General features: G+C 36.8%; 1 protein-coding gene across 1 annotated transcript; it reads right to left on the bottom strand.

Annotated features, from left to right (window-relative positions):
- Nucleotides 1-439: 439 nt before the first annotated feature.
- On the bottom strand, nucleotides 440-12,324 carry plppr3a (phospholipid phosphatase related 3a). The gene is made up of 8 exons (XM_026206705.1): nucleotides 11,745-12,324; nucleotides 9,248-9,348; nucleotides 7,956-8,141; nucleotides 7,577-7,706; nucleotides 6,094-6,289; nucleotides 5,522-5,579; nucleotides 3,028-3,201; nucleotides 440-2,449 (listed from the first exon to the last, which is right to left on the bottom strand). The coding sequence occupies exons 1-8, from the start codon at nucleotides 11,770-11,772 to the stop codon at nucleotides 1,133-1,135; spliced, it is 2,190 nt and encodes a 729-aa protein (XP_026062490.1). The 5' UTR covers nucleotides 11,773-12,324; the 3' UTR covers nucleotides 440-1,132.
- Nucleotides 12,325-20,590: the final 8,266 nt, after the last annotated feature.

The following is a 20,590-nucleotide window of genomic DNA, read 5'->3' as shown; positions in this document are numbered from 1 at the left end:
ATCTTTAAAACTAAGTACTTTTCTGGTGCCTTCTAATCTATGATATGAAATATGCTGTTGTGCATGTGTATGTTTAAAATATTTGAATAATTACTGGCTTATATTGTGGAAGTAACATAGATAATCTCACACACATGAATTACTGTATGTTTTCTCCTAAAAAAATAAACAATTGAACATTGTTTAATATAAATGTATTAATATATGCCCTGTTATTAGCTGTAGTTTTTGTTGGTGATGTTCTGAAAAATGAATGAATAAATATAATCTGTATGATATTCCATTTATCAAAACTGTCCGAATGTACAGTAAATTTATGAAAGTGTAGAAGAAAAGCAGTGAACACAATCACTTTTTTTTTTCAAAATGTCTGAGAAAATCAAGGATTTTGACACAAAACATCTATCGCAATTCACTAGATTCACCGATTAAAAGCAGATAGTATTATTACAATTTTATTTTTCAAAGTTTGTTACAAAAACCTTAGCATTGGGCAGCAAAATGAAAGAGACCATCCCTGCTGATATTATAACAGTCCATCCAAAGTCAAGAAGACACATAAATAAACACATGCAACACGTACAAACAAGCAAGAGTACTTCATAGTTTAGTATAAAAAGGAGAGCACGACTAGGCCTACTCAAAACCGATTCCATACACAGCAAAGCCATGAGACTGCTTACCTGTCCATATTCCCAGGATAAAACTGTCCCCAATGAGTCGGAATCATTAATGAACTAAAACATGACTTCTTCTTGTACAATACAATGCAAGTCTTTGTGTATGAATGAAACCTCAAATGTAAATATGTTTGGTTGTTATGTCTTTACTCACAAGAACTGTCTGCAAAGAACCAAAAGAATTAATATATTAATTACAACTTTAATTTGTATTTAATTTTTTGAGGTTTGTGGGTCATCTTTCCTCACAGATTGTGCATGTACACTCAACAGCCTCCTCAAGTCTGAGTGATCCTTCTGGTGCTCCACTGCACTAATCCACCCCAGATGCTCCATGTGAGATAACCAAAAAGTCTGTCTTCTCTCGCCATCCACTGAAAACACAATTATTCACATTAGGTTCTTCCCAAAAGAAGTCTGCAGTGTCCCTGCTTTGGCCTACAGTAACATCTTCAGTCTTTAAATGGTCTGTTTGTTTGCAAGTTCTTAAAGAAGTGGTCTGGCTCTGGGTGAGGCTGCCCAGGCTCCCAGTCTTTAGCTGAGATCGAGGACTTACGGTGAAGCGAGGAATCTCGACTTAGACTGCTGTCGAGGAGCAGGTCAGGATGAGGTGGCGGAGGTAGGATCCCTGAATCAGGATCACTGGTAGAGGAGCAGAGGGATTCCGTTTTCATGGGACAATAATCACGGACGCATTCCTGCCTGGGGAGTGTTCGGCTGGTCGCATGAACCTCAGTGCTGCCATTGGAGGTGCTCCTCCAATCCCACGTGTTCCCGTTGCCTGAAGAAAGACGGACCACTGGGTGATGAGGAGCGTGAGCGTCTACTGTGACAATGCTGCTTCTGTCTTGCTCCGATGGAATACGATAGTACGGCGACTCTGAGCCAGTGCTGGAGGTGGCACAGGATGAGGCAGTCTCGGAAGACTTTAGTGTAGTGATGCTACCTGGACCATGTTGCTTAGACATGGCAATGACCTGCATAACCCGTGGCTGGTTGGGTAATCGTGGAGGTTCTGGCGTGGCAGCTGGTACCGGACCTCCTTTCTCTGTCATGGATAGCCATTTTGCCCGTGTGGTGGAGCTTTTAGGTGACACTGGTGGGGGTCTGGTGGCTTCCTCTGGGATATGAACCAACTGTGGGGCACCGGTCCTTTGAGGTATCATTGCCCTGGCACCTCCTGCTGTCGCCGTTGCACCCCTATTGGCTTGCACGGTAGGATAAAGAGAGGACGGCATGCCCAGATCCTCTGAAGCTTCTCGTTCAACTCCGTCAACTCTTTCTGCAGTTGCTCCTTCCTCCTCTTCCTCATCCCTCAAGCTGAGACTGCGCATCTCTATTGATTTCTGCTTCCATTCGGACACCAGCTGTTTAGAACGCTGAGAGTCCATCGGGACATGGAAGGTCATGTGACGCTGAGCAGGCTCCTCCATAGCATTGGTGTTAACACGGGGCAGTGTGTTACTGAAGGTCACCATGGTCTCCTTCCCCATTGGGCTGCGAGGAGCCAGGAGCTCAACATCTGCGCTAGCCCTCTTTAGGCTGCCCACTGAGGCCTTCTCTCTACGCACTTTACGGTTCAGGCCAGCAACAAGTGGCGGGGCTGATAGTTCATCGTTGCTCTCAGAAGCATGGGCCTTTTGGTACACCGAGTCATGGCCACGCTGTGTCAGTTCTCTTAGAGGATCTTTTTGTGGAGGAGGGGGCTGCTTCAGTGGTCTTGAGTAGGACTCTCCATTGGACCTAAAGTTCCCCACTGCATATAGTGCCTGGAGTGTGAGAAACAGTTGTTATTTGTAAGGTTAACGAGAGTTCGCGAGACATTTTTGACCACATAAAAGACAAATCTGGGAAGGTTTTCCATTGACAGGATAATTTTTAGAGCCACAAAAATGTTTTTAGTTTATTTAGTATTTTTACTGTTAAAACAAAACACTTATTGCAGTTCAATGCTACAGAGTTTAAGTTTTATTACTTATACTTCTGTCTGTTTACTTTTTTCTTTAACCTATTTACTATTGTAATGTAAATGACATTTTTAGAAATAGTTTTAACCCACTTGACTGGTTAGAGAGATTATAACACAAAATCATATCAGAGGAAAGAGACGAAGCAAAGAGATGACATGGAGAGAGTGAAAAGGAGCTGTGAAATTGTTCCTGATGAATCCTTGAGGATTTCTTTTACTCTAATAGAAAGCAAATCCTAAATATAGAGCTTGCAGTCGACAGATTATAAAACAGTGAAAAGAGGAAGATAAATAAGTCTTGATATCCTCTGTTAACCCAAAATTCAAGCTGTCAAAGCAAAAGTTGTTCAGACAGGCAAACTAAAAACAAAGACTCACTAGATAAACAGCAATGCCGGCCCCTATCACGAAGCCCACATAGACGTCAGTCGGGTGGCTCCGATACTGGGTGATTTGGGTCAAACTTGCCAGGGCTGCTGCTATGGCAAATGCAAACACCAGCACAGGCTTCAGTAGCTTGGTACTGTCTGATATGGTGGCATTGAAGTACATCTGAGAAGAGAAACATAAGTATCACAACAACATGACAACTTCTCAAACCTCATAAATCGTCGCAAATTAAACTTTTCCCACTTAAAATTAGGGTTTTTGCTGTACTTGTTTGTTTTAATTAAAGGGATAGTTCACCCCAAAATGAGAATTCTGTCATTATTTTCTTAAAGTGAAAATGACGTGTCATACAGCCAAGTATGGTGCCCCTTACTCAGAAAACATGCTTTGCATTTAACCCATCCAAAGTGCACAAACACACACCATGAACACACATCAGGAGCAGTGGGGAGCCATTTATGCTGCGGTGCATGGGGAGCAGTTGGGGGTTTGTGCTTTGCTTAAGGGCACCTCAGTCGTGGTATTGAAGATGGAGAGAGCACAGTACATTCACAGTACATTCACACTCACCCCACCTACAATTCCTACCTGCCCGAGACTAGAACTCGCAACCTTTGGATTACAAATCTGAAATTCTAACCATAAAGCCACGACTTCCTCAAAAGAACTAGCTCTCCCTGTCAGGGAATCAAACCAAAAGCGGTCTTCAGCGTGAGTACGGAGATACTGTCCACTATACCATATTACCCCATACTGTTCTAAACCTGTAAGACCTTTGTTCATCTTCAGAACACAAATTAAGATAATTTTGATGTAATCTGAGGGCTTTCTGACCCTCCATAGACAGCAATGCAATTACCACTTTTAAGGACCAATAATCCATGTGACATCAGTGATGTCATTTTATGAAGCAATGAGAAGATTTCTTCTCTAATCAAGGTCATAAAGCTCTCGGATTTCATAAAAAAATATCTTAATTTGTGTTGCGAATATAAACAAAGGTCTTGCGGGTTTAGAACGAAATGAGAGTGAGTAATTAATGACTGAATTTAAATTTTTGGGTGAACCTGTCATGATTCTGCCTTCATGTCCTGACTTTCCTCTAGTCTTGAGGCAGGATCATGACAGACCCATGTTTTGTGTACAAGCACATGGCCTTGTCTTTGGGCCATGTGCTTGTGTTGTCTCGTTCCGTGCCCCGCCCCGCCCCGCCCCGCCCCGCCCCGCCCCCCCTTGTTATCCTAGTTGTCGTGATTGCCTTACCTGTGCCACCTGTTGTGTCTTGATTAGTTTTCCTATTTATATCCCCTAGTGTCTCTGTCTTTTGTCGGTTCATTGTTTCCATTTTGTGATATATGTTACTCATTGTTGCCAGAAGTTGTTTTAGAGTCTTTGTTTATCGTGTCAACCCAGTCCTGTTTAGTTTTTTAGTCTCTGCCCTAGTCATTGTTTTCCCCCTTCGTGGGTTTTGTTTTCCCCTTTTTTGTGTATAATAAATCCTGTGTTTTGTACTTCCTGTCTGCAATCGAGTTCGTCCTTATCCTCCACATAACAGAACCATCCCCCTTTAAGTTGATGTTTCACTGTTAACAAATTTCTTTTGAGTTTTCTTTAAAGATTTTAAATAGTAGTAACTCATAATGAAAGGGAACAGTATTTTAATGCATGCTTAAAGGATGGGAATATTTAAGGAAATGTTTAAATAAATGTTTTTAAATAAAAATGATTAGAGGTTTTAGCTCTTTTGATTATATTGTTATTGTTGTTTTTTATTTTATCAGCCTTGTTTAATTACTTTGTCCAGGCACAATTTCCCTTCCATTTCTTATACTAAAATATGATATTTAATGATATTTACAGTCTAAGAGTTAAATCTAAAAAAATAGCTCAGCTACCTTCTTTTATTAAAATGATAGCTACTTAATTTTTCTTAAATGATTAATTTTTTATATTTGAGACACATACTTCCATGGGGAAAGCCATGCAATTCCTTGTCCACTTTACTTGAGTTAGTTACCTATTTTTCATTGTTTTACAATAACTGGTTTATATGCTTTTTTAAGGTCCGCCAATTAGATTCTACAGGATAACACTAATACCAATTAAAATACTCCAAATGTAGTTAAAGCAGCTTGACTGTCTCTCTTAACTGTCCAGAGAGAATGACTTCATTAACAGTTGGAAAACCCACATTGAGTTTAACGAGGCATAGCTAACAAAAGTAGACTAATGAGCATCACAGGCTCTACAGCTGTGGGACACCAAGCTGGCTGTGGCCTATATACTCTACACTTATTAGGAAATCAGCAGTGGTCAGTCAGCAGTTAACAATGTTCTACGCTACTTAATGCCGATGCTGGATCCTTCTAATAAGAGTGCTAGCTCAGTGATCACAGTGGCACAGTTATTCAAATTACAACTATTTTGTGTCAGATCATTTTTAAATCAAAGTTCCCTGGGAAAATGAAAGAGAAATGCTTACCGAGATGTAGACGGCTGCGAAGCCAGACAGAGTGGCGTGCTGGGAGGGGAAAGTTTTCCTGATAACACAGAGACAGACAAAAAAAGAGGAAAAAGTGACAGTGACTTCAGTAACACATCACATGAATTACCACAGAGCGCAGCCAAGAGTTTTAGCATGTGAGGAAAAAATGTAAATGAGCCAAGGAAGAGATGCAGAAAGAAAGTACTACGCTTCAGTGAGCAAAACACAATTTCATATCTGTTCCATAGCTTCTTCATTCTAAGTGCCCCCTGACAAGCATTTGGGGAAAAAAAGGATAACATCCATTTGTAATGCAATGCTGCAATGGGATAGAAACTAAAAACTTGAAATAAAAAACTATTTGTCATCCTGTTTAGTCCACACATTGGGTGTGCAACACTGCAAGGGCAAAAATGTGTGTGTGAATTGCATACAAATTAACAATACTTTGTGTTTTATCACGTACATGCAAATATAATATGCAAATTGGGTAACACCCTAAATACAACAACTAGATGAATTTACCTTGGCATATGTGAGAAGGCATGGTGTTGTTTGTGTGTATTCACCTTGCTGACAGGATGGCATACTGGTCCCGGCCTGAGCAGATGTCCTGGGTTATGTAGGGGTTTTTATCGCAGGCCACACCCGGTAGTGTGTAGTTGGGTTTGCACACGGTTAGGAAGAAGGGAGCATGATAACCAGTGGCCAGCTGGATAACGTCAGTCACCAATGCAGTGGCACATAGCCCAAACATATGAACACCTGTGTGGGGTGAGAGACTGTCAGTGTGGAACTGTGTGAACAGAGCTAGACATATGTTTGTTTGTTTGTCTGTGTGAGCCTTACATAGCCAACACTCGACCATATGCTTCTACCAAAATAGAAATAGCCTGTAAAAATGTCTGAATGCTGTCAGTGCATGAATAATGAATGTCAGAAGTCAGAAGAGGTCCCAACTTCTGAGCAATAAAACTAAGAGTAGGAGATCTAGTGGACCGTCAAATTTTTCTCCGCGAGTAACATTTAAGGCTTTTCCATGTGTGCCATACAAGTACCATACAAAGATGTATTATTTGCATATATATTTTAGTTGTTTATATATATTTTAACTTTACCTGAAATATTGAGTATACTTGGCAATTTGTTTGTTTGTGTTTATGGCAGTAGTTATCAGATCAGCTTCAGAATGTTTCTATAATGATAAAGCATTTTGATTGGCCATAGGCTGTTTCTTTATGGGTCAGCTAAAATCAGTAATGCATGTAATAGAGACTGAGACATACCTCAAATATCTTTGTAGATTTGTTATGGCAACACTTTAGTATAAGCACCAATTTTCACTATTAGCTAGTTGCTTATTAGCATGCCTATTAATAAAATATTGGCTGTTTATTAGTATGTATAAAGCATTTATTTTGCATGACCATATTCTACATCCCTAATCCTACCCAATACTAAAACTTAAACATCAAGTTAGTAGTTTATTGAGGCAAAATTTGTATTTTATGGTTTGTTAATAATGAGAATTGGACCTTAAAATGAAGTGTGACCAATGTCACTGTTAAAAAATTTTTTTTATTTATTTTGTAACAAAAATACTCTATGGACACTTCTATTTTAAATAAGAACTGTTCTTTTAAACTTTATATTCATTAGAAAATCCTGAAAAAAAAAATATATGTCTCAGTTTCCACAAAAATATTAAGCAGCACAACTGCTTTCAAAATTGAAAATAATAAATATTTATTAAACCCAAATCAGCACATTGAAATTATTTCTGAAGTATCATGTGACATTGAAGACTGGAGTAATAAAAATAAAATAAATGTAACATATATAAAAACTTCTTAAAAACAGCTATTAGAAATTGTAATAATATTTCACATAAAATGTGTTTTTACTATACTTTGAATCAAATAAATACAGCCTTGGTTAGCATAATAGACTTCTTTAAAACATAAAAATATATGTCAACATTAAAAATTATGCCCAAATATCATTTCATTTGAAATATTTCCCATTCCTTCACCGAAGTATCTTTTAACATACCCACAAAGCGCACTGTTCTGCGTAAGAAGGAGTTGAAGTTGCAGCCTCCTGCATTTATACTGCCCTCTGTCCCAGAGCGAATCTTCAGTTTGGACTGCATGCAGTACATCAAGGCTTCACCCAGCATGATCTAAGCCAAAAACATACACAAGAATGAGCGCTGCCTGAAGCAACATTACAGAAATCCAATCTGTCAAGTGTTTAATTATGCTTTATACAAGATGTTAAAACTCGGTCCTTGACCATGCAATTCACTGGTCATGCTGTTACTGTCCACATTGCATCATTGAATAGAGTAACAGGATTTTGTGCAATATTCACAGTAACAACAGTGCGATAAATAGGTTAGGTCGTTTATGAATAGAGTATGAACACTCACAGACGCTGCAGGGCCAGCAAAGGCCAGGCTGAGCAGCATGAGCAGAGGGATGAGCTCGTCTCCCGTTTCCACATAGGGCATGCTCAGTGTGCGGTCATGGCAACGGAACCCAACTTTGGCTGGCTGTAACACGTCTGTCAGCTCCAAGAAGTAAAGAGAAATCATGGAGGATGCCACTATTGGCAGCTAAAAGGGAAGAAAAAAGAGCAAGAATAGTTGGGTTATGGGAAAGGTGGCACAGGAGAGGATAATGCAGGGAGGAATCAGTCAACATTTACTGCATGGATACCTTCATGAATTATTCATGCAAACAGAATAAGGCATACAGTGGTCACAAAAATATTTGAACATTTAAACCAAGCTTTAAAATGCATGAATGCCTCGGCTTGAAATAAAAAAATATAGCATTTGTCTGAGAAACAAAAAAAATAAAAAAAATAAAATAAATGTATTTGAACTATCTTAGACTATCAAACATTAATATTCATAGTAATGTGTTTAACAACACCTATAGTGACTAGCTAGAGGAACTGACTTTATACAACCACTCAAACACAAGACGAGATATTTCAATTCATCGCAAAAAAAAAAAAAAAAAAAAAAAAAAATAGTTATGAGGAAAGCTCGGGCAACATTTGTTTGCTAATGCCACTTTGTTTCATTTTAGATTTTTTTTAATTCAAATTTAACGACATTCAAAAAAGTGGGATGATATTCAGACATTTTCAGTGTGACGTAAGTGTATAAATATCTATGTAAACATTTAAAATAGGTTCCATAGGCGTTTCACATTTCAACAATTTTCTTTGATGTTTACAACAATATTATCTCATTGAAAAGGAATAAAGCAGTTTAAGCCCAAATAATCCTTTGCTGGAATCATGTTAAAACTTCTTAACCCTGGTTAAAACATGTACTTGACATCATCTACACAGGATAAGAAGTTGAGCATTCTCGTATCCCGCTTATGAATCATTATATGTCAAATAAATGGCATCGGTGTAAAATATCTGTTCTGTGACATTTGCAAGTCATGTCTTGTCATTTATTACACAGCTAAAATAACAATTCATTTTACAGGCTCGTATGTTTCATCAAGTGATTGTATTATAACTCAAAGCGACATGTAAATGTCATTCTATGCAGATGACTCTCCTCATAAGATAAGGCAGTGGTGCGTAACACGTCATGCTATTCTTTAATTTTGAATTATTTTTCAACGGCAAGATGAAGAAGCCTTGTAGAGATTATTAAAGAATCACCAAAACAAGTGAAACATGTTGACAGCATACCTCTACAAAGTAGAAACAAGGCAGCAGGGTCATGCTGTCTTTGGGAGGCTTCTTCTTGGGCTTGTCTTTTGGAGACATTTTGGCATTTGGCCGAGTGAAATCTGAAAGTGAGAACAGGATAAGATCAAACACAGGATATTTACTAGATACATGTTATATACCTTAAACAGGTAAGACGCCATATTGAATTCAACATGGATGAAAACAATGTCTTTTAAATGGCAATTTATTTATGTTTTACTACTCACAGCTTTCAAACCCGCTTTTTTGGAGTTTTTGTCTACTAAAAGTTCTTTTTTATTTTTTTTTGTATGTTGTTAAATAACGCTACCCTAAAAACGTATGTGCCTATGCTTGTGGTATTAAACATTCTGCAACTTTTATTTGGCTCAACCTCAAAATATAGTCTTGGAATATCTAAGTTCTCAAATCAGCCTAGTAAATGGATCATTTGGCATGTTGTAATTTGTCATGCTAAGCATGCAAATATTCTGGGCTTCTGTTGTGGATGGGTGGACACAAATGCAGATACAGGGACTGTAAAATCAATTCATTTTATTTGGCAACGAAACTACTTTTTGTTCCATGATACCACAAAATACCATCCATTTAAGGATGTTCTGTAATGTCAGATGGTAATGCTTTCAAGGGGTTCAAAAACAGAGCTTTATGACACATAACTGCAGTCCAACCAGACATGTTGAGATTAATGTTTTTGGATGATATTACAGCATCGTGGTGGTGTCTGATGAGGTAGACTGCATACCCAGTCAATATCAGGATTCAATACTGCTGTCTATAGTATCAGATAAAAACCAGTGCTGTGACTGTTAGCACTGTAAATGTTCAGATCTGCATGCCCACATAACTGATTAGTGACCAAGCTTCCCTTTCTGGAGTTACCTTGTGGAATTCAGTATTGACATATCAGGCAATAGTCTGAATAGCCTCATCTCTCTCCAGGCGGACAGCTAATGAAAGCTGTGTGACACATGCTGGCCGTATCGGCTTCCATGCCTCACACTGCACAAACAAAGAAGGCTCTTTTCAGGGGAGAGAGAACTATTTATCCTGCGCTACTTTATTTGTCTCTGAAGAGAGAAGGGGGATAAGGAGAGGGCAGGGAATGAACAGACTCAAGTTTGTGCTGTCAAGGAGTCTATTGGCTGGCAAATAAAAGGAGATCAGCAATAAAGCAGCAATCAAGTCTGTCTGTGAGTCTCTTCAGCGATATGTCACAGCTGGTGGGAAGTTGGTACTGAATAAATACGTAGCCTACTTAATGTAGAGAAAATAGATTTTTCAACTCATTTAAGTGATCCAACCTTTCGTTCCTTAATCAACACTGGAAGAAGAGATTTTTGAAAATAACTTGAAAGAAAGTCTGCAGACTCTAATGTAAAATGTCTGCAGTGAAGTGAAGGAATCTTATTAGTGCACCTACAATAGTGGGTTGTGTAATTTAAGCAAAACCCTACATTGAAAAGCCAAATTAGTTCATTTCTCAAAATATGAAAGCAATGTAGCTGTTTTTACCTTGGGAACCCACTTGTGATTTATCATCTATTAAGACTTTACAGTTATCGTCCTTGGTGTGAATAGACCTTTATGATTGGTTGATGTCTAACTTGAGCTACATACTGTTGCTATGGTTACTTGTTGGGTGAACTCAACTTCTGTTCCTGAGCTTCTATTTAGCGCGCTCTTTTATGTTTTTAGCTTTGACTTAATTTTATCTGACTTTTTGGTAACAAAAGCGTTAACAAATTCTGTTTTCAAGTTTTTGTACTGAATTGTTACATTTATTATGCATATTATTTATGAAAAATAATAGTTTTTAGGGGCCCCCATCTGTTTTTCTTTTTACTCTCTGTGGGGGAGGGTCAAAAAGGGTCAAGACCCCCCCCCCCCCCAAACACACACACACACACACACAATTCCCACCCTTGAATCACTGATCTACTGTACCAGCTGTGCCGCTGTCCACTACATGGTCCTGAACTGCTGTGACTGAGCAGTGCTCTGATCTGACACATGGCTACAACCGAGATATAACATTCCAGGAGGATTAAGAGGGTCATCTGTGTTAAATAGAGCATACCCGATTTCACAATATAATTTTAATCTTTTTTAAATATATCTAGCGCATATAGCATATTATGTGAAAGCCCCGCTTAAAGTAGAATATTTCAGTTTCCTCTGATTTTATTTTTCTCTTGCAGATTTTGCATTTCAAAATGTCCTCGTGGTCAGTTACCATCTCACATAGACACCTCTCTACTGAAATGGTGTCATGAATTATTCTGGGATGTCGTACAGAAACACCCAGCCTATAATGCTAAAAATGAACTTTTTGATATTTAATGTGCATTTCAGAAAGCAGACATACAAACCCGGCACGAAATCTTGATTCTACACGTCAGGTTTCAGCATGTCTGCTTTTTAAGGGCTTCCAGGAACAGACTCGGTCACCATCAGACAGACACTGCTATCTCACCTCTTTCTCGTTGATGTTGGAAATTCATCGACTCCCTCCGACCCCTTCGCCGTCGCTTGGTTCGTCTGTGGTGCTCCAGCTTTCCTCAATGCGACTTAATCCATTTCACGCTTGAACACAATATCTTTGTATTCACTTCCCCCCTGTCCGCTGAAGGTAAGTGAACGGATAAAAGTATGAATGGAGCTGGACACTCTACTTATATTTCCTCAATGTAGCAAAGTCCCAGAAGTAGATGAGAGTAATTTCCTCGCAATCGGGTCACTTTCTCATGTAGAAGCTCTCGGATGAACGGATAGTAAACGAAACAGGAATGCAAGGGACTGTGTAGGGCACCGTGAACACAAAAGGCTACTGGAAAGGGGGTTTCTTGAGGGAGGGGACAGAAATGAGGGAGGAGGCGGTCCACTTTTTAACACAAACATGCGGAGAGCATCTTAACCCCCGCTTATTTCCAGTCATCAACCCGTAATGTGTAACAAAAGAGATGAAGAGACGCGATAGATTGTGCGTGAGTTCCGTTCCCGACCGCAGGGGTTAATTCGTTCCTCTCTTTGTGCATGTGCATCGACCGCTCCATCACGCTGAGATGTTTGTAACAGACCAAATGTCTTAGGTGGACCCACATTAGAAAAACATGCCTATATTCTTTGTTTATTTTTTCTGGGGTGGGGCTGCTTTTGGATCATGCGCTCCTTTGTGTCTAGGTATGTTTCCCGTCAGAAGCGGCCAGCAGCACATGGCGCAGCACGCCTCCAGTGAGATCATCGCAGACGCACGCGCGCTCCTCGCTGCTCTTCGCCTGAGTGAACCTCGCATCATCCATGAGTGATCCTGGTCAAGGCTTATTTGGTGTTTTCTGCAGCATTTTTGTTATTTTGTTGATGACTGTTTAGCTTTATAATAGGAAGACAGAACACACAGAATTAAACTTGATAGATCATATGCCTACTCATAACCCCGTAGCCTATTATAAAACTGGCAAAATGCAAAAGCTAATTATAAACCATTGGCCCGATATTTAATGAATATACAGTATATGTTTTTTGTTTCAGATGCAGTTTTCAGGTGGTGCTTATAGGCTAATAAATGCAGGATTTTTTTGTTGTTGTTTAGTGTTACCCTATATGAATATATGTATACGAATGGGGACAGATGTGCCCAAAAAACGGTCAAGTAGCACAGGTATATTTGCAGCAATAGCCAACAATGCATTGTGGTTCAAAATTATCTATTTTTCTTTTGTGCCAAAAAATCATTAGGATATAAAGTAAAGATCATGATCCATTAAGATATTTTGTAAATTTACTACCTTAAAATATATCAAAACGTTATTTTTTATTAGTAATATGCATTGCTAAGAACTTTATTTGGACAACTTTAAAGGCGATTTTCTCATTATTATTATTATTTTTGCACCTCAGATTTTAGACTTTCAAAAAGTTGTATCTCAGCCACATATTGTCCTATCCTAACCACCATACATCAGTGGAATGCTTATTTATTCAGTTTTTTCAGATAATGTCAACAAATTTTAATTTAAAAAACCCTTACGACTGATTTTGTGGTCCAGGATAACAAATAAGGATGTTGATCAACAGTTGAAGTATATATATATATATATATATATATATATATATATATATATATATATATATATATATATATATATATATATATACCTTTTTTACTGTCTTCAGAAAAAGAACATTAATATTTATTAATGTTATTAATTTATTAATATTTATTAAGAACATTTTAATGTTATTAATTAACTTTTAATTAGTAAATGTCTGTAGTCTTATTAATTTCAAAAACATTCAAATATGTTCAAGGTAAACAATATTGTTACAAATATAATTTATTTTCTACAAATGGATATCATGGCATTTTCGTAGAGTTATTCAATTTGATATGAACAAAACATGCCTTTTCATAAAATAGTATAAACAACTTTTTTTGTAAAATATATACACGTTATATTGATATATACATAATAAATATACACAGTACACACACACATATTATGTAAACAAAATATTTTATTTTGGATGAGATTAATCACTATATATATATATATATATATATATATATATATATATATATATATATATATATATATATATATATATATATATATATATATATATAGTGATTAATCTCATCCAAAATAAAATATTTTGTTATATTCTATGAATATATATATTTGTTATATATAAATTCTCTCTTATGGAATATATGACAAAATGTCACCCTACATACTACATACTACATACTAAATCACACTGGCAGACACAACATTCAAGTTTGAATATTAATAATGTGTAACAGACTAACTATTCATGGCAAAAAAAAATTGATTTAAGATTTCAGCTTAATAATGAGACTTTGTTACAATGATTTCTAAGTCTCAGAAAAATCTATAAAATTTATTTGTAATAATAAAAAACAAGTTATTTTTTATATGATTTGCATTTGTGATGTATCTTTGAATTACTTAAATCCATCATCATCTGACAAGAAACAGGACACTAAATGCAAACACAAATGCTAAACTATACTGCAAAAATCTCTGCTCCATTGCTCCAAATACCAGAGAACTAAAGATAAAAATAAAATCAGCTCCTCCCCCTATTTCCCCCTCTCCCACACTAAAAGAATAAGGGGTCTCGTCTGAGCAATGCGCTCACCGTTAGTTTCCCAGGAGACTGTGTGTGGCCTCTTGGGCAGTCCTCCCACACCTCCGGACTGGGCCCAGCTGCAGAGTTAATAAAATCATCAGTCAGCCATTCAGCCTCACTCCTCACATTCTCTCTGGCCAATTAGTCGCACACCTTATGTGACTCGACTGCCTTCACAACATGTTTCACGCTCTCATCAATTTTATACAGACTCATTACAGACTCAAAATTGAGGATGAGGTGCTCCAAGTCACAGTATTCAAGAGATTCTCTCTTAAAAAAACAAAAAAAAAAAAACTTTTTGGAATATTTTCAGTTGAATGCTTTTGGGATCAGTTTGTATTCTGACAGCTGACCTAATTATTGTGTCCAGATATGCTGCTCTGGTCTCCCAGGTTCATTTTATGGACTAGCACTGCATGATTGCATCATGATTGATTTTTGCCTAGCTCTCACTTCAGATCACATCTCATATGACCATGTACTTGAAATAAATAAGAACTGCTGTAAAACGTGTGGTGAGGGACAAGCTCATATGTCAAGGTTTAAGTCCACTGGTATTTTACATTCTTTCCATGAGCATCCGGCTCTCTGGCTGTGTGTCCTGCTTTGGCGGATGCATGACATCATAGTGGCACCATTGCTGATAAGATTAAGGAGGGATTTAAGTTGAGGTAAACAGAATGAAAAGAAGGGAAAAAAGACCTACTGCATCTCTTGAATCACATGCACAAATATATGGACCATTTTAGTGCCATTTTATTACCAAGGCCTGTTCAAGATGATTACTGTAACAATAACTATAACGTTTTAATAATCATTCTTTTTCTATGAAAATAAAGACACTACAACTATAACAGTACAGTATGGTTGGAGTCATTTTTTGAAGGTTTTTTTTTTTTTTTTTTAGCTTATGAATGATAAAAAACAATATTTGGAAGCCAATAAGTATCTACCTGAGTTTAAATAATTCCAGCATTAAACTTAAGCATGTGCTTATAATAAACATATAATGACCTTTATCGTTATTCGACTTGATAAAAAAAAAACACACACACGCACAAAAAAACAGGCTTTATCCTTAAGAATCTTAATTTCTGTGATTAAAAAAAAGAAAGGAATGGTGTTTCATTCACAAGCTCATATTTAGGCAAACCCTTGAATGTTTTAGGCTCAGTCCTGCAGAACAGCACTGGAGACCTCTTGTGGAATATGTTTGCCATCACACCTATGAAACTCTCGCGGAATCCCTTGGATTTCGTTCTTGACAAATGCAGAAGTGATGCAATTACATTTAAATTGTTTTCTGGAGGCAACAATTCAGTCAACGTGATTGAGAAACCAAAACAAACATTCCATTATGTTTCCTACATTGCTTCTAACGGCAGAGGAGAGAAGTTGTAAAACTGCAAACCAAATTCAATGTACTGCATCCATTACCATAATTTGCAATATTATAATACGTTCATTTTTTCACTCAAAGTTGCTGTGTCGTTTTTGAAGAAAGTCAAACAAATGTTTTTAAATAAATAATGTGAGTGGCAACATTATTTTGTAATCAGTCAAAGAAGTGAACTACAGACATAACGAGGAAATGGGAAACACGAAAATAAGAGTCTCAATTATACAAGGCTAAATTGTATGCAATTATGCTGAATGTTTGCATTAATAATGGTACTGTAATTTCTGTATTTAAATGGAACTGATCACCACTAAATGAGTCAATCCATCCATCAATCAATCAATCAATCAATCAAAAACGTCAATATTTAACTTCCTCTATATCATACAACTTTTCTGGTGAGTGAAGCAACACGTAAAATACACATAAAATAGTAGTTTTTGAATGGTTTTAAGTGTAAGTGCAGTTGTTATTCATGTGCAGAAGTGTTCACAGCATACTTTTGAATGACCTTTATGTCTGTTTTGGTTGATGTTGAATCACTGGGCTAGCTGAGAAGATGACAAGTTCTGTCTCTGCTAGGTTGAGTTGAAGGTGATGTTCTTTCACTCAGGCTGCGAGACGTCTGCCAGGTAAGGATAGATCCATGCACTGCGGGGTGTCGAGCTGGAACTAGATGAATAGCTGCATGTCATCTGTGTAGCAGCTGAAGAAAAATCCATGTCTGTGGATCGTAGAGTGTTGATGTGGACAATCAGAGGCATATTCAGACAGATACTCTAGCACAGGGGAGCAAACTCAGTTCCCGGGAAGGCCATAGCCCTGCAGAGTTTAGATTTAACCCTATAATTAAACCATTGAATGATCCAGCTAATCAAGTCTTTCAGACTTACTGTATTTGAAATTTTAGAGTTTAGCTCCTCTAACCCTAATCAAACACACTTGAACAAGTTAATCAAGGTCCTTGGGATTATTAGAAAGTCACTGGCAGGCAATTTTGATCAAGCTGGAGCTAAACTCTGCAGGAAAGTGGACCTTGAGGGCCAAAGTTTGGAACCCCTGTCCTAGAAAGTTTTATACTGTGATATGAACAGCCACAGATATACAGGACAGTCACCAAATCTGATAAGGCAAAATCATGCCTTGTCATTGTTTTCATAATCACCTCTGTAAAAATCTCACATGGCAGTACTCACATTTCTATTCTTGATAACCTACAGTACATTCATACAATTTAAATGAAATTAAAAGATTTTAGCAAATACAAATGTTATCTTTCTTTTGAAAGACAAGGCAGTGGTCATAATAATTAGAAGTGGCCTTACACTTTTCTCAAGCATTCTGACAAGTTAGGACCTGAGCCGGTATACACTGAAGATCAGGGGCAGATGATGCGATCCACTCTCACCTGACTTCATTTCAGGACAGCACACCCACAGTGTGGGTGAATCAATCAAATTCATCATGGATGTACTTTCTCTAGAAGTTGGTCTCATATGTTAGCTGTGCTCTGCATGATGTTAGATTCACATTGTTTTAATATCAAATAGTTTATCCATATAATGTGAGATGAGACCATTTGCACTAAAAACAATGCTTTTTTGTGGTTATTATAGAAGAGACACTTTTCATTTTGTTGTAGAAGGCTAAACGTGAAATGATACTTGGCTACTTGTGTGTGATCAATCTCAATTCTTTTTCTGGTAGTCCATGATCTGTGCCCTGGCTTTTGTGGAAAATATGTCCATCCTGGAGGCTGAGGAGAAATTTCTGCAAGGACTTTTCATTTACTTAAGGTACTGTAAGGATATTATAAAGGAAAACATGGTCATACATGACCATCTGCCATCATTCACAAATAATCATTTCTTTCTACAACTATCCAACTTAAGTTTTTTTTTTTTTTTCATCGATCGGGAACATTTTGAAATGAGGACTGAACAACAGTTAAAAGAGAGTCATCAACAGGAATCATCCTAGTTCATGATTTTTTTTATGAAATAAAATGTAGTAAATGGTGATAATAAATAATATTGTTATACACAAAAAGTTGTCTTTTCTTCTCAGATAGCTGAATGGCCCTTGGAATCTTAGAAAAGGGTGAATTGTATTTTTCTTCAAAAAAATATTTGTAGGACACTGTTCTGTACTTGTATGACAACCAGTAGTGAATATTAAAGCATAAATAAATATGAAAATTTTAATTGATGGTCCAAGTGATTACAGGAACAACAGGGGCCTCAAACTGTCCAGGCCATAGATCTACCTACTGCAGGTCTGCAGCTTCTGTGAGTATGTACGTTTGATGAGCAACAAAAAATTAATAACAGCAATTATCAATAAAAGCTGGGTAATTTTGTCTCTAAAATCCTTTCCCTTTTTTCTGCTTTCATTTGGAGCTAGAGATATGTTCAATACTCCTTGAGGGCCAGCTTCCCGCAAAGCTTAATTCTGACTTTCTCCAAGACACTGGCCTGAAAGTTTTTAATAGAGGTCCTCTAGACCTTGATTCATTTTAGAAGTGTTTAATTAGAGTTGAAGCTAAACTCTGCAGGACATTAACCTTCTAGGAACAGGATTGGTCAACCCTGCTTTACCTGTGTCTTATATGCAGTGTGTCACAGCTGATGGTTCTGTTTTGGTTTGTAATTTCAGTGCAGGTTAGCATGTTACTATGCTGATGCACACCACTAAAAACAGTCCACCTTTTAAAAAAATGTGCTTTTCATTTCCCTGTGGATGTGCACCATTCACAAAAATCATAAAAATGTAATTTGAATTTCTCAGTGTGAATTTATTCCTCACAGCCATCATCTGTCCTTCACTGCGCATGATATTTCGTTAGACCTACACTGCTTGCTTTTTGTACATTATCTGTCATTGCTTGTGTGCTACAGGCTCTGTGTTATTTGTCTTTGTGTTTTTGAGCAGTAGAGAAGTACTAACTAACGTACTATAGTATTCTGAAAAAAAAAAAAAAAAAAATTTAGGATAGATGATTGGCAATTTTCAGTCTCTTGATTCTCTCTGTTTCAAGATTTGTGTTCTGTTTTAGTTTTCAGACATGTTGCATAATTAAAACCGATGTAAGATCAGATCTATAAATTTATCACAAAACATTCTCTATTCCCTTACTCACTATATTGGATTTAGATCATGAAAACCCATTGCTCATTTCTTTCTTCAGCTGAACTACTGTCCCCACCAGGTTTACATTTTAAATTCTTTATTCACAGCTTATAATAACTTATAAATAATCACACCCACTTGCATATACAGTTGCATGGATAGTAATCATTTTAAAGTGATAGTTAATGTTTTTATTTGTTCAGTTAAGATTGGTATATTAAGATTTGAGCTTGCAACTACAGTTATTAATAATGGACATATTTTTCTCCAGAAAGCATTGAGTGTCAGGCTGTGTGGGGTATGAAGCATCGACATATGGCAGCTCTCGCTCAGGTCATGTTGTGTAAACTGTAGCAGCAGGGTTGCACTACAGCTAAGGGCTACATCATGAGGCTAACGAAAATGATGAGCAATGATCATAGCGGAGCTACAATTGTTAGATCAAAGACAAAAACTGACACATTGCTCTCATTGATGAATGACCAATTACATTTTATACTAAAATTGATTTCCTTGATATCCTAATAGGCCTATGTGACCCTGGACCACAAACCCAGTCATAAGGGTCATATTTTTTAAATTGAGATTTATACATCATTTGAAAGCTGAATGAATAAGCTATCAACTTATGTATGATAGTAATGTATTTGTTAGAATAGGACAATATTTGTCCGAGATACAACTACTAGAAAATCTGGAATCTGAGTGTGCAAAAAAAAAAAAAAAAAATCAGAATATTGAGAAAATCACCTTTAAAGTTATCCAAATGAAGTTCTCAGCCATTCATACCACTAATCAAAAATTCAGTTTTGATATATTTGTGGAAGGAAATTTACAAAATATCTTCGTGGAACATGATCTTTAATTAATATCCTAATGATTTGTGGCATAAAAGTAAAATCAATAATTTTCACCCATACAATATATTTTTTGCTGTTTCTACAAGTATACCCCAGCGACTTAAGGCTGGTTTTGTGGTCGGGGGTCACATATTGTAATCATCATAATCACAAGCTTATCATTGACTAACATGTTCATTGTGTCTGCTTAACAGAATACATGATGTTTACTAACATAAATGATCTCATAGCTGAATTTTACTGTCGGATAAATTTACATACCGGATTTACTTACTGATTGTAACATTGAAGCAATGTTTTACCGTGAAGCTACTTTGCTATGTATTGTGAAAAGATCTATACAATAAACAGTTAATTGTTTTTTTTTTTTTTTTTTTTTTTTGTCAAAGATGTAAATAAGTACTCAGAATTTTGTAAAAAAAAAAAGTATTAAAGTACAGCATTCAAGTTGTTTACTTTTGATCACGATTTAATTTTGCAAGATCATTTTCTCAATGTAACAAAATTGTTTTCTTGTGATTTCAAAATAATTCTTGTTTTCTTAAGATCTCGATGTAACAAAATATTTTTTATGTGATCTTGACAAAAAACTTGAATTAAACTTGAATTAAACCTGGTAATGATTAACCACTCATTTTGAAGTGTTTTGATTGGTATTTTTCATTTAGCCTTTTTCTCAAATCAGCGTTGCTACATTGATTCAAACTAAGAATTTAGGCTGAAACTCACTTGAGCTTCAAGACTAGTGAAGACTGTCAAACACTGACACTAACC

Source organism: Carassius auratus, chromosome 27 (assembly GCF_003368295.1).
Source record: "Carassius auratus strain Wakin chromosome 27, ASM336829v1, whole genome shotgun sequence".
Taxonomy (NCBI): Eukaryota; Metazoa; Chordata; class Actinopteri; order Cypriniformes; family Cyprinidae; genus Carassius; species Carassius auratus.
The sequence above is the reverse complement of the archived record's forward strand: the minus strand, read 5'-3'. Positions and strand labels throughout refer to the sequence as shown.

What these genes read in the sequence shown, in the direction of transcription:
- plppr3a (XM_026206705.1), bottom strand. Translation starts at nt 11,772, where the DNA reads ATGAATTTCCAACATCAACGAGAAAGAG. An exon ending in CTTGTTTCTACTTTGTAGAG is followed by an intron (nt 8,142 to 9,247) that starts GTATGCTGTCAA and finishes CTTCCCTTTTAG; the next exon opens with CTGCCAATAGTGGCATCCTC. An exon ending in CCGGCATTGCTGTTTATCTA is followed by an intron (nt 2,450 to 3,027) that starts GTGAGTCTTTGT and finishes CTCACACTCCAG; the next exon opens with GCACTATATGCAGTGGGGAA.